This window comes from Lepidochelys kempii, chromosome 8 (genome assembly GCF_965140265.1).
Source record: "Lepidochelys kempii isolate rLepKem1 chromosome 8, rLepKem1.hap2, whole genome shotgun sequence".
In the NCBI taxonomy this organism is placed as follows: domain Eukaryota; kingdom Metazoa; phylum Chordata; order Testudines; family Cheloniidae; genus Lepidochelys; species Lepidochelys kempii.
This window is the reverse complement of record NC_133263.1, coordinates 23,743,831-23,757,801: the sequence shown is the minus strand read 5'-3', so window position 1 is coordinate 23,757,801 and position 13,971 is coordinate 23,743,831. Positions and strand designations below refer to the sequence as shown.

The window sequence follows — 13,971 nt, the reverse complement described above, 5'->3', positions numbered from 1 at the left end:
TGTATGTAAAGCTCCTTTCTATTTATCCTGCAAAAAGAAACATTATATAAATTTTAATCCATAATGCATTTCTGTTCACTGAATGACAGGGCAGCCTGCAATGGCTAGCATTTTTGGATAATCATTTCTTTAGGACCTGTTTTTAACTCTTGTTGATGCCACCCATGCATTATTTCTTCAGTATAGCGTAACATAATTCCAGACAGCATTTTATAGGCTGCTAATGAACTACAATAGCCTCCCTCTCTCACCCCATTCAATATATTCATCAGCCTTCACTAGCCAAATATTTTTTTCAGGATTGGTGTGACTGGTTCCTGATTATAGGAGGCTTTATATAGCATAGCAAAAAACAAATCAGGCTGCTTCCTAGCAGATAATTGCCATGCAGATTAAAACCAGTGTAGTTCAGCCTTCTGTAGTGCTCTGCTCACTCAGTGATGTTTATTTCCCTAACCAAAGCATCCTGGAAATGATTCACTTGAATGGGTGCCACATCTTTCATATAAGACAACACAAAGAATAATTGCTGCTGTTTTCAGTCAGGAACTGCAAGAGAAAACTTGAAAAAATTGGAATTAAGCGTTTCAGGGAGAGTGTGTGTGTGTGTGCTCTTAGTTTATAGGTAGGTTTATGGGTTCTTTCAGTGTGGAAATGTAAGGTAATAGTTTGGAAAGAAAAATTACCTTTTTCTTAGTAACGTTTGATTAATGCACACATCCCTCTGAAAGGTCCTAACTGCAATTGTTCATGTTAAAATGTTACATTTAAAACTTCCATTGTATCTGAGCTTTTTCCCTGGAGTAAAATTTTCAAAAGCACCTGCATCCCATTGGTGTAGGCTCCTAAGTAATTTAGGAACTTTTGAAAATGTTGCCCCTCATTTTTTACCTTTGTATTGCTAGTGTCTGTTTGTTTTTACATACATATCTGTGTGTAGAATATTTTCCAGAATTTGGGCTTATTATCCCTCTTATGAACAGAATACAGGGACATGATGCTGCAAACCCTTGGTCACACAGACACCAGCAATAGGAAGATATAAAACCAGGGAAAGTATAATATAAATCAAGGCATAATACATTTGCTAAATGTTGCCCTTTGACAATGGCTAGGCTGATGGCAAAATGACACTATAGAAAACCATGCTTGTTTTACTGATACCTCATTTTCCCACTTTCCCCTCCTTTGTCCCTTACACCCACCTGTTGCATATTGTTATAAACCGGGATTATAATCTCTCAGGCAGGGACAGCATCTAGCACAACAAGGCCTTGTTCCTTGATAAGGCCTTGTTCCTTGTAGGCGTTAGGGTTGCCAACGGTCCAGGATTGGCCTGGAATCAGCATCCATCTCCCAGTGACTGTTGAAAGCAATCCAGGAGATTTTAATAGGATATTTTAAGAAAATGACTTTGTCATGTTGGGTTGAGGGGAAATCTCCCTGAATAGCTTCCTGAATGGCAACCCTAGTAGGCGTGGGTCTCTTAATGCTAACTGTCTATGTAATATAAGGAAGACTGGGAAGGGGTTTCTCATTAGTGGCAGGTAGGGAGAAAACTGCAAGATCATAGGCAGTCTGGTAGTCACACCGACCATGTATGAGGAACTGTAAATTCCTATAGAAGTGAAGAACCAAGAGAGAATCTCCCCATTATTTTGGGGGTGGCGAGGGAGGGAAGGGGAAGAATTTGGCATCAGGGAGTTGTAGCATGCCTTTCACAATAAAGGGCAGTATTCTATAGATGGACCGTGCTGGGTTTGTGCTTGCAGTTCTGACAAATAGGCTATGATATGTGGGGTAAGTATATAAATGCCCTATTTTATTGATATACTTGTTGGATATGCTGTTCAGATTCTAGTGGCCTATCCCAATCATGGTTTATCTCTCACATAAGATTAAGCTGTCACCATGAAAGTCTATATTATGTGCTTTAAATAAATGCCTAGGTGAAGGATTGGACATGCAGAACATGATACAGAGATGAGGCTTGGGTGCACCTTAAAAGGCTTGGTACAGACAAGCACCTAGTGACTCATGCATTGATATGATATATTGAACCATTTGAGCCAAACCTCTACTTAGAGAATTTGAACAGCATCCCTTCCCCCCATGACTAGTCAACATGCCGGCAAGCTTCTGCTCCATCATGGCACCTGACCTGTTCCCTCCACTAAAATGAGTACATCTAAATCTTGGGTCTCTTTAGTTTCTGAAGGTGTTCAGAACCCTTCTCAGACTGGGGGACTTGAATCTCAAGGATTGTGGGTTAATTCTACTTCGTTTTTTTGGGAACACATGCCTTAAAACACAGTGAGGATTATCTAGGAGATACTAACAAGGTGTAGGGCTTGAGCACATTTCATTTCTGGATGAGATGTCCAAGGCAAATATAGTGAATCTGTAGCGTTAGTCTTAACAGTGGTGACAGTTCTCCTCACAAATAAAATGAGAGGAAAATAAATGAGTCTTTTAAAATAATGAGTTCAGGAATGGCAGCGTTGGGCTTTATGAGTTGTATTTCATGGCAGCTTATTGCAATAAATACATTACTGTTGTTTTTGAGCCATATGTAAAATCCCTGACTGTGACAGTATAGTCAATAGTATTTCACAACCAATGTATTTTCCACAGTAATATTATAAAACCTTTAGGCAAAAAAATTTATTCCTTTCCAATAATAGCATGGAACACACTTTTGAAGTTAATAAGATGTTGAGTAGTTTAATCTATGTGAAAATGGCAAGGAGAAATCTGTTTAATGTGATTCTCTTTGAATAGTTTGTTGTGCATTGACATGCTTGAGGTAAACTTGAAGCCACTCTGAAATGCCCGGAAATAAATGCTATCAAATTGCACCCCAAAACTTATTGCCAATCTCTGAAGAAATAGCATGATGTTAGTTCTCCTTATATTGCAAAGAAGTTCAGATTTTTCAAAACGTTTCCTGTTGATTGAGAATTTTATCACTTTTGTTTGTAGACTGGCTTCTTATTCCATTGTCTTGTCAGGTAAAGTATGTCTTGTAAATTTTCTCATATGTAAATCTTTCCATAGCTGTCTAAATCTCCCCACTGTATTTTCCACTGAATGCATCCAATGAAGTGAGCTGTAGCTCACGAAAGCTTATGCTCAAATAAATTTGTTAGTCTCTAAGGTGCCACAAGTCCTCCTTTTCTTTTTGCGGATACAGACTAACACGGCTGCTACTCTAAAACCTAAAGAAAGTGAAATATCTTTCAGATATCTGAGGGCAGCATTGTGTGTGTGTGTGTGTGTGTGTGTGTGTGTACACAAAACAAGAGATTGTAACTGAGGCACATGAAATAACCATAATGTCTGGGCCTCCTAAACCAGCATCATGTGCCTCTCATTCTGCAAAACTGTGTATTATGTGCATCCCTTTCCTTTTCCTTCCCAGAAATCCTATCAGCTTTGTAATGAATCAGTTTGTACAACTGGGCTTCTAGTTCTGATTATGCCACTCTGTGCTTTATTTCAATTCACTTTGATGTAATCAGATGCTACATAAATTGCTTCCATATTGCTTCTCCTTCTCAGCTTCAATTCTTGACCTTCTGTATTTGAATAAATAACTGTCTATACACACTCTGGCTATTCACACCCTTTGCGGGGTCCTAAGAATTCCTAAGGAAGATCTGAAAAGAGTAATAAAAATGATGGGGGGCTGGGAAGGTTGAGAGCTCAATATGTGAAGTTTGGCTAGATAATTACGGTAATGATATAGGTACAGTTTGATATTTGAAGGGTATCAACACAAAGGAGGGAGAGGAATTGGGCTAGCTTGTGAACCTCTTTCTCATATTTCTGAGCACTTAGTTCCAGTGAGACTATGTGTAGTAGTAACTGCTCATCAATATAAGTAAGAGCTGGTTCACAGTCTGGTTCATTGACAGGTACCTGGTGGTTCAACTAGGAACAATAAACTGAAATAAGGGGAAACTTCAGGTTCCTGACTGTGAGATTTATTAGGGTGTAGACTAGAACTCCACAGGGAAGAGGTGGAAACCTCATCAACTGGGACTTCTAAAGACTGGACAGAAAGTTTAAGACAAGTGTACTCTACAAGGACAATTGTGCATTGGCAGAGATCATCCAAACTTCTACTTCTTTCCAAATTTCTCCCCCATGCACTTTATTAGCCATTTGTCCTCAGCAATCCAAGTCTGAGAGCTGAGAGGAGGCACTGCCAAAAGCCTTCCCTGTGAAGTTCATCTGCTCTACCTCTTGATTAGCCAGGGGGCTAATCAAACATGAGGAAGGCATTTCCTGCACCCATGCCTGAACATGTGCCTCTCCAGCACTTCTGGCTTCTGCCTGCTCAGAGACAGACTATGACTATACCTGGCCTTAAAGCACACTGCTAAGGCCTGCTGATTGCCTTTTAACAGCAATCAAATATTTTAAATTTCTGGTAACTGTGGTGAGCATTGAGAAAGCACAATTGTTTTCTTGTATTGGGATAGGAATCGACACATGCTGTAACCCTAACACTGGAGTAATGTAGCAGGCAAATCCCAAGTGACATCACAGCATCTGGAAAAATAACTCGCCGCTCTCTTTGCATCTTCCCTTCCTTTTCTTTAGGGGTGCCTCTGGTGGTACAAAAGCATCACCTTCAAGGTGGGAGATGCTCGGTTGTTCTGGTAATCATATGTTGAAAAGATCTGCTCTTTACTTTAATCACATATAGCACACACCCCCCACCACCAATATATGCATAATATAGAGCTATAAATAATGTGTTCACTGTATTTGTGGGTTTGCAAAGATGGCATTCTCTGCTTCTTTTTAGCTTTATACCTTAGCCTTTTAAAGGAGAGAGAGAAATCCTGTGGGAACTGCTAGTATGCTTTTACAAAGTAAATGTTCTTTTGTAAATGTAAAATGTAAAATGCTTTTACAGAGAAGTAAACTAAACTGAATCAAACTAAGTAGGGTGAGTTTATTCTTTCATTAATTTGTTTTAATGAAATAGAATGATAATAAGAAAAGAAATCAGCCTGAATGTCAAGTAAAACTTCACAGTTGTGAGATCTGTAAGGCCGTGGAATAGTCTCCCAAAAGAGGTGGTGGAAGACATTATTTTAGACATTTAAAGCTAGACTGACCAGAGAACTAGCAAATAAACTTGCATTGGTTGGAGGAGATGCTCTGTTTTAATATATATTTTCTACTTTAAATAGCTGATTCTGTGAATGAACTCTGCTTTTATTTACCTACTTTTATTTTAACTCGGTGGAGAGCTAGGAGTATTAATAATTTGGGGTTCTGATAGGTTAGTCTAAGTGTATATGTTTCAGAGTAGCAGCCGTGTTAGTCTGTATTCGCAAAAAGAAAAGGCGTAATAGTGGCACCTTAGAGACTAACCAATTTATTTGAGCGTAAGCTTTCGTGAGGTACAGCTCGGGATGCATCCGATGAAGTGAGCTGTAGCTCACGAAAGTTTATGCTCAAATAAATTGGTTAGTCTCTAAGGTGCCACTAGTACACCTTTCCTCTTTCTAAGTGTATATGTAATTTTGTTGGAGTCAGATAGAATATAAAAAAAATCAGTGAATAACTAAGAGCCCGATTCTTTCATATTCACTCATGTTGAGCAGTATCTCACTCCATGATCAGCCACATTGAAATACGTAGGTTTTCAGAGATTCAAGTTAGCCACTCCACATTCCGCAATGGCACAAGACACCACTGGGCAATCTTAACTCTTCATTAGCTGCTTTTTTAAGTATTTAATAAATAGTAGCGCATAGGTATGACTTGCATTACATTACTGTACCTGCATGCCTATAAGCACTATATCAGTGTAACACATGTCATAAACTGTCACAGTATGTTATTTTTCCTCCTTATGACTCAGTCATATACATCTTTGAAAATAATTTTTAAAATATAAATATTTTGTATATGGCTCTTCCTGAGAAGAATGTGTGGCTGTTCACAGTTTTTAAAAGGAATGGGGATTTGGAAGGGGGCAGCATAGGCAGTAGCTTCGCGAGTGTAGGGAGACTGAGAATTTGTCTATATTAAATGTGCATTGGTCAAATTTTAAATTGGTATAAAAACTAATTTACTTGAACTGGTGCAAAACATAATGTGAATACTCTTAATCCTCTTTAAACGAGGTTGATATCAAATTTGCTTAAGCAGATTCTTTACTGAATTAAACTAAATCAATATTAAAATAATTTAAATAAGATTAAGATTGTCCATATTGTGTTTTCTGCTAGTTTAAGTAAATTGGTTTCAAATCACAACTAAGTTAAACCAGTGCAGCTTTGAATATAGCAAGGCTTTATCCTTTTTCTTGTTTGTGCCATACCATTTGTTTTGTGTCTCCCTCCAGCCCCTACACATGCATTTTACTGTGGTTTGAATTGGGCATAATGGTATAGAGCCCAGTGCCGTACCTTTGAAGTCAGTTAGAGTTGTGCTATTTGTCAGCAATCCCTCGAGGTTGACTATCTCTTTCGCAGATTTTATTTTTCATGGGTCCTTTGGTGACCGAGGAGTCCAATTCTTGAGCCACAGGATCATTGGCAGACATTGCAAGTGGTGTTGGAAGACAGGGTTGGGCCGTGATTGCTGTGTGACAGTTGTCCTTCCTTTCTTTTCTGGCATTTTTCTGCAATCTGGGCAAAGTGATTTTCCTCAAAAGTCTTCACCAGTTATCCCTATCCTGGGCTGCTGTCTCCCCGTGTGTGTGGGACTCGCCCAGCACCAGAGGACTTCTATGGGTAGGGGTGAGGAAAAAGTTCTCCTGTGAAAGAAGCCTGCGCATGAGTAGTTTAGTGTGGGGGAGCTGATGCTCACCAGCAGCCACACATATCTTGGCGGAAGAGGCACTGATATCCAGTGGCAAGGAGATCCAAGAACTGGGGGTTTCTCCTCTGTTGCAGCCTTTGTCCACCTTCACAGCCATTGAGAGGTGATCCTGCTTCATCCACCCGTTCTGTTGTTGAGGTCTTATACTGGGTTGCGTTGTGCTGGGCTGCATGTTGTCTGGTGTCTCACCTTCAACCTTACCGCCATGGGTGACCCTACCAGGAGTACAGGACTCCAGACGGCATCACTCTTAGGGTCTTAAGTATATGCAAGCTTCTCCATCACGTCAAGTTGGCAGCCCAAGGAGAAGGTTGTGCTAGTGGGAACAGGATCAGGGTCTTACTGTATGATTGTGTTTCAAGCTGTACTGTTACATTGTATAAGAGCACTAGTATTTACTAATCAAGTCGCTAGATCTATCCAACCAGTAAAATGCCCATTGTTGCTTGTTGAGTTCTGCATTTGAATCAGATTTCTATGGAGATTAAAGAATGTTTTTCCTTTTGTGAATGTAAATGAATTTAAAATGACCATGCAGTTCATTCTCATCATAGTCTTTGTGTGTGCCTTTAAGATTCAGCACCTGAGCCAATCACCTTTTGTAAAAGAACATGAACAGAAAAACCATCTGCAAAAGTCTGAAGCAGTCAAAGAAAAACTACCAAACAGCTTTGGTTGTGGCAGTTTGATTAGAGAAAATGATATAGACTTGGATAAAGATAAAATGATATAGATAAAGAAATGATATAGACTTCGAAGTTAAATTGTGAACAATCAGCTTGAATCTGCCTTATTTGCATTAACTCACAGTTAGAACACACAGCTCATAAAGCATTTTTCTCATAGAGTTAGAAATGGATTTTTTCCATATTAAATATTTTTGTTGTACTAGTTAACTTCTGTACAGAAAGCACTGAACATGAAGCTGAACAGGTAATATGCTGAATTGTATTGTTTGCTGCTTTAAAACCATCACTGGCAAGACACAAAGTGAATTTGTTACCATAATGGAATTGGTTTTCAGTCCTTTTAATGCATTTCTCTTTCAGCCGTACCTTGCTACTGTGGATGGCTTTGTCAGTGGACTCAGCTTTGTATCGTTGTCAGCGGCTGGCTGCCGAAGGTTCCGCCTGGACTCAATCGGAATCAACACCTCTGCTGTCTTCTGTCAGAAAGAGACTGAGATACAACTTGAACAAATGGAGGATTGTGTTTCCCAACAATAAGAGACTTCAAAAAGATTGGGAGAAGGTTTCTAGGTTTTATTCTGGAAATGGGATACAGACCACGAAATACACCTTGCTCTCCTTTTTGCCTCGAAACCTCTTTGAACAGTTTCACAGGTATACACTTGCCAAAACTAAGGAAATGATTGATCAGCTTTAAGATCTGTCCTATCATAAGTGATCTTTGATAAAAATGTGTAAAGTTTCTATAGGTTTTTGAATAATCCTATAAGAGAATTAAGATCTCTGATTTAGAATTACACAAAGGGCTCAAAACAGCATGCTGAAAGCAAATTATTCTCTTAGATTCTATAGGATTTTAGAGTAATTTTATAAAATTATGTTAATTTTTACATACGCACATTGATTTCATCAATATTAAGTTATATAGAACTTGTCCATAAAGGGTGGTCAGAGCTGAGTTGCTTGTGTGGCTCAGTCTTTCCCATTAACTACTGGTTGTAGGACTAGTGACCTTGGCATGAAGAATCCTGCCAAAGGCAGCCAGTGGGAAATGCCATTCTGATCACAATAGATGAAATTTGCCCATCCATCTTGCACTTTGAAATAAACATTCTGTAATATGGTGCCAGGTTCTGTCATCCCATGGTTTGGCCTATCTTTTTGTTTACCTTATTCTGTAAATTCATAGAGGGCCTAGTCTGTTGCTTGTAAAAACAACCCCATACATTTCTGAATATGAGTTTTAAATACTTTGTTGCTTTTTAAAGTTGGCAATCCTTGAATGACAAATGAATGCAAATATGGGAACCTGGATGTGAGGAACGTCATGAGGTAAACAGTTTTTAGGTTTCTGGATTTAAACAGTGGTATAATACACAAATTAAATGAAATTCTTTTTAATGTTATGAAAATATATCTCCTATAGAATCCTCATAAGGAATGGAGACATCACAATGTAGTCAGGAAATATTCTGTCCTTTACTGGGGAAGGAAGGGAGAAGGAAAATTGTGTGTGTGTGTGAGAGAGAGAGAGCTGTTTTGACCTACAAACAGTGATGTGAATCAGGAAAGGACACCTTTAATTTCTGGTTATTGCCATTTTTTTTGACCTTCTCAGGTTGGCTAATCTCTATTTCTTCTTCCTGGTCATCCTAAACTGGTTCCCACAAGTGGAAGTTTTCCATAGGGAGATCACGATGCTACCTTTGGGTGTGGTGCTGCTAGTAATCATGGTTAAAGATGGCACTGAAGACTGCAGGAGATACAGATTTGATAAGGCGATAAACTCCTCTAAAACCAAAGCATATGATGAGTAAGTGGAATGAAACAATGACTGTTTGTTTTTACATTACATTACATTAGTTTTTACTTTACATTACATATATGTGCAATTTAACCACATTATTTTGCAATATTTTTCCCATTTGATCACAATAAGTGAAATTAATAAATTTGGAAAGGTTTTTATATAGGGACTCGTTCCTAATTATATTAATGGGAAAAAGCTAGGGAAATTATTTTAGCCCAGACTGATGTCAATAACCTATAGCATTTTGCTCTTAAAGTTTTCCAACCACTTTACCAGTACCAAATAATTAAGGCTCAACACTCCTTCTCAGTAGGTAAAGGATCTTTAGGGATGGTGAGGATCCTTCACCCACCATTGAAGTGCAGCCAACTCTGGAACAGAACATTGCAGCTGCTTAACAGCATGGCATAACACTGTTCATTGGCAACAGGAAGGGAAGAATATTTTAAGCAACTGAAACCAGAGTGGGAAATTTCATAGGTTGACTGGAATGTGACCAGGACATAACACTTCGTCTCTGCCATCAGATCTCCAATAACCAAAGGTGGCCAGTCCCTCCAAATTTCATGTGAATTACCGCACCTCCAGAAGTATGATACCCTTTACATTTGTTCTCGGGCATTTGCCAGTACTGATTCAGAGGGAAGAGAATGGCTTCTACTACCTTCTTAATTACCAGCAATACTTCTTACAGCATCAGAAGTCTCTTGTCTAAGTGCCCTGACTAGACCCTTCTTATCTTGCCACAACTGATGGGACTACATGACAAGGTGGTAAACTTGCATTAAAAGAGGTTGATTACACTGTGTGATCCTTTGGTCAAGAGGTTTTTTTTTTCCTCTCTTAAACTTGGTTCTGTAGAGACAAAAGCAAATGGCAGATTGGGATAGTTTTAGGAGATGAAGTCCTGGCACTTTTTAAGTCAATTGCAGCCTTCCATTGACTTCAGTGAGATCAGGGCTTCCCCTTTGAACTAACTTACTGGCAATAGTTTTAGCTTCTAACAACTTTAAAAAGAGTGTTTTAGAAAAGCCTCAAGAAGAGGACTGGGCATGACTTCAAAATTATCCACCCACTATAATAATATGCAGAAAGAAGATTTGTCTGGCACAAGCTTCAGGAAGTATAGTAACACAAACAACAGCACATTTCAGCAGTGCTTTTGTCATCAGTGACTTGCAACGGGGGAGACTTTAGGACCCAGAGTCATCCTGTCTGACAGTGACAGAACTGGTTTCTAGGAGGAAACTACCTATTCCTGTGACGTCTGTATTCCAACAGGTGTAGCTTTCCATCAAGAGAAAGACAGCATTCGTTTCAGGGAAACTCAAACCTCATTCCACTGCTTTTGCATTCTTCTGGATTATTTAAACCACTGTACCTTATCTTTATTATTACTTGAAACAACATTTTTAAAGGGGAGGTAAGATGTCCAGGAAATATGCTCTAGGCTGCTGTTCTATGAAGATCATAAGGGAAAAACTTTTTTTCAAGAAAGCTTGCTGCCAACATGCTGCTTCAGATTCTGGGACACAAAATGAGGAGTCAGAGAAGAGAGGAAAAGGAAAGAAAAGAAAGAAGCAAAAAGAAAATAAATGGGTGGTCGTATCCAACTTGCCCTTTGCAAGCTGCAAGTGGAAAGAGAACCCAAACAGACATTACGACTGTAATAAAATCAAGACCACCAAATATACTTGCCTATCCTTCATCCCAAAGAATATCTTTGAACAGTTTCACCGCTTTGCCAACTTATATTTTGTGGCCATTGCAGCATTGAACTTTGTGCCAGTGGTAAATGCTTTTCAACCCGCAGTTTCTGTGATCCCAATTTGTGTTATAATGGCTATTACAGCAGTTAAAGATGCCTGGGAGGACTTTCGGAGATACCAGTTGGACAAAGAGATCAATAATATGGTCTGCCTCGTTTACAGCAGGTAAATAAATCGTACACTTTTTTTCAATGTAAACCAAAAATTGCTTCAATATTTTTCAGAAGCATCTTAAAAAATGAAGGAGTCTATGGGGGAAAAAAATAACTACTGGGGAACAAGGTCTTCCACAGAGAAAACCAATGAATTTGTGTATTTGATAGCTAAAATAAAGGGGTCCCACAAAACAAATTTTACAACTAATGCCTTGTAAGGGGAAATTAAGATGATCATCCTACTAGATTGACTAAGAAAACACTAATTTCTGAAGTTCATAAAAATGTGTGACCTTATCTAAAAAGTTTCTCTCTCCCACCACCAAAATTGTCCATGATCCCAGTTTCCTGTATTGCCTGCAGAATTGCTGCTTTCTGTTTTCCTTCAAACTGTAGCAGTGATAGTATTTTCACTCTTAAGAAAATGACACATTGTAACAGAGGTAATGAAAAAATATTGACATCTTTATAGGTAAGACAATGATAAAAAGTGTTTTTTGTTTTGTTTAATTTTACATTTGCTCAGACAAAGACAACCGAGAGAGAGAAATAACAAATACGCTAGGCATTAGCTGACTGAGTCTGTGCAGGAAATCTTAATTATCTCTCTTTTGCATAAAAGAAGCATGAGAAATTGCTTCTGAAAACCATTTACCAGAGATGGCTAATTCTAAGTGCTAAATGGGGAAAGCACAGAAGTTGTTTTCTGCTCTTTACTCTTCCTCTTGTGCCATTTTGTATTGCTCTATGTTCTTTCTGAACCTAGAAACCTTAGTACAGCAATGAACTGTCTTTGTGTTCCTTGAAAATTCTGTGCCTGTGGTTTTCCCAAAGATCCAGTATATGTTTTTAACTTTTTTTTTGTGTATGAAAAATGTCTGTCAACTTACAGATAGACCTGTGAATGCTTTGCGGACGTGAACATCATGCCTCTGGCTCACTTTTTCTCCAGCCATGGGATACGTAGTCAGTCAAGCATTAAAAATAGTCATTGGGTTATCCCAATATGTTGTGTTGTTTTGGTTTGCAGTGATGTCAGAGGGCTCTGAAAAGAGCCCTTTCCAGTTGTCTTTCAACAGATATTTGTGGCCTTAAAGGAGGTGTAAAGCCAGAGGGAGTGGGGTGTCTTCAGGACAATAGAGGTTCCCTTCTCCTGGAAAAAATGGTAGATAATACAACTACCATCAGACTTGTTATGTGCTGTAATTAATATGAATAACTTTAATTTTTTGGGAAGCTGACATTTCTTGTTCTTCTTGTTAGCTGCACTTTCACGGAGGAGCTTGGTGTCTCCTAGTTTTTTTCTTCCCTGTGACTCATCTGTCATACGTTATTTTGTACCATGGGTGAAACTCTTTTTCTAGACACTGGAAGCCTTGTAAAACTGAATTATAATCTTGTTGCAGTAAAGCATTGTCTTTTAATACAGTAACTGATCTCCCATCTAAAGGTGAAGGGTTAATCAGATTTACAGTATTACCTTAGGAGAAATTGAATTGGAGACTGTGTTATCTCTGTTGTTTCAGACTTCAACATAATGAATTCTGGTTCCCAGTTTTAATGGAACTATGAGGGCAGAATTCTGTTTTTTTCATCTCTGATAGAAAGATGCTTTTCCTAAAACTTGCTCGGAGATTGGTGGGGGAATCTCCCATCTTGCCCAGATCACGGGGGCGGCTAGTGAATTTAAATAGAGCATCTTGTAACATGGCCCTTTTCGTTTTGCCTTTTTTAACTGAGATAAACTGACATGTCAAGTCAGGACTGGTAAGAGATAACCTTTCCTAGTAGCATATTTAAATAAGACTCAGCTGTGAACAGGAGAGAGGGCAGTAGTCATTGAAGAGTGTTTTAGGCTCTGTTGGCTGGCTTATGGGCTTAGTAATTGGTTATGGAGGCTTACCACCTATAGGCTGCAGGTTCACAAAATCACAGTAATTGTTGTTTATAAACTGTATCACCAGATAAATTAAAAAGTTAATAATCTAATTGCAGATTGAACAGACCTATCTGTAGTCACCTCCATTCCCTGTGCCAGTACAGGATTCTCCCTACATATACATTTTCTGCCTAGTTCTAAATTTCATTATCAGGAAGTCATCTGTGATACTCAGCTTATATTTTCTCTGTGTTAATTGCATTCAATTTCTTCTAGCTGTACTCCTTTGTATAAGCCTGATTAATTCATTTCTTTATCCTTAGTATTTAATTATATCCTTTAAATATTTGTGATCAAAGTCCCTTCCCCACACTCCCAGCTATGTCCTGGCAAAGATATGCTGCATTCACTCATTTCATCTTTTCTATAGGTCAGTTCTTCCAGCCCCTCACCATTTTAGTTGCTCTTCCCTGAACTCCCTCCAGTTTGTCATCATCTTTCTGAGATAGGGGCCTAGAACTGAATGTGGCATTCCAAACTAATAATGGTATGGTTCAATCCTCTTCCACCCCCTCAATCTCCAACCCTCCTCCGCCTCCCCCTCTCTCCCCTGCCTCCCCCTCTCCCCCCCCCACACACACACACAAAAGAGGCAGGAGGAGATGAGCAATTAATTTCAAATAGCAAAAGTCCTAGGCAAAAGGTGGTGGTATCCTTTCACCCAGTAAGAGCAATGATCTATAATAATCCAGGAAAGCATAGTTATACACTCTGCATAGAGTACATATGAGCCTGCTGTGTACACAAAGAGACTAAAACT

The 13,971-nt window shown here is 38.9% G+C and overlaps 1 protein-coding gene across 7 annotated transcripts in view; it reads left to right on the top strand.

The window, feature by feature from the left end:
* Positions 1–13,971, top strand: part of ATP10B (ATPase phospholipid transporting 10B (putative)) — a 248,565-nt gene that overhangs the window by 155,426 nt on the left and 79,168 nt on the right. For 4 of the 7 annotated variants that reach the window (XM_073355887.1, XM_073355886.1, XM_073355884.1 and 1 more), the window contains 2 exons: positions 7,899–8,192; positions 9,157–9,351. In XM_073355887.1, the coding sequence (XP_073211988.1) occupies positions 7,918–8,192; positions 9,157–9,351 (470 nt within the window). In that variant the 5' untranslated portion in view covers positions 7,899–7,917. Of the gene's footprint in view, positions 1–7,898; positions 8,193–9,156; positions 9,352–10,440; positions 11,283–13,971 lie in introns of those variants that run through there. The other 3 variants (XM_073355890.1, XM_073355889.1, XM_073355885.1) reach the window with 3 other exon arrangements.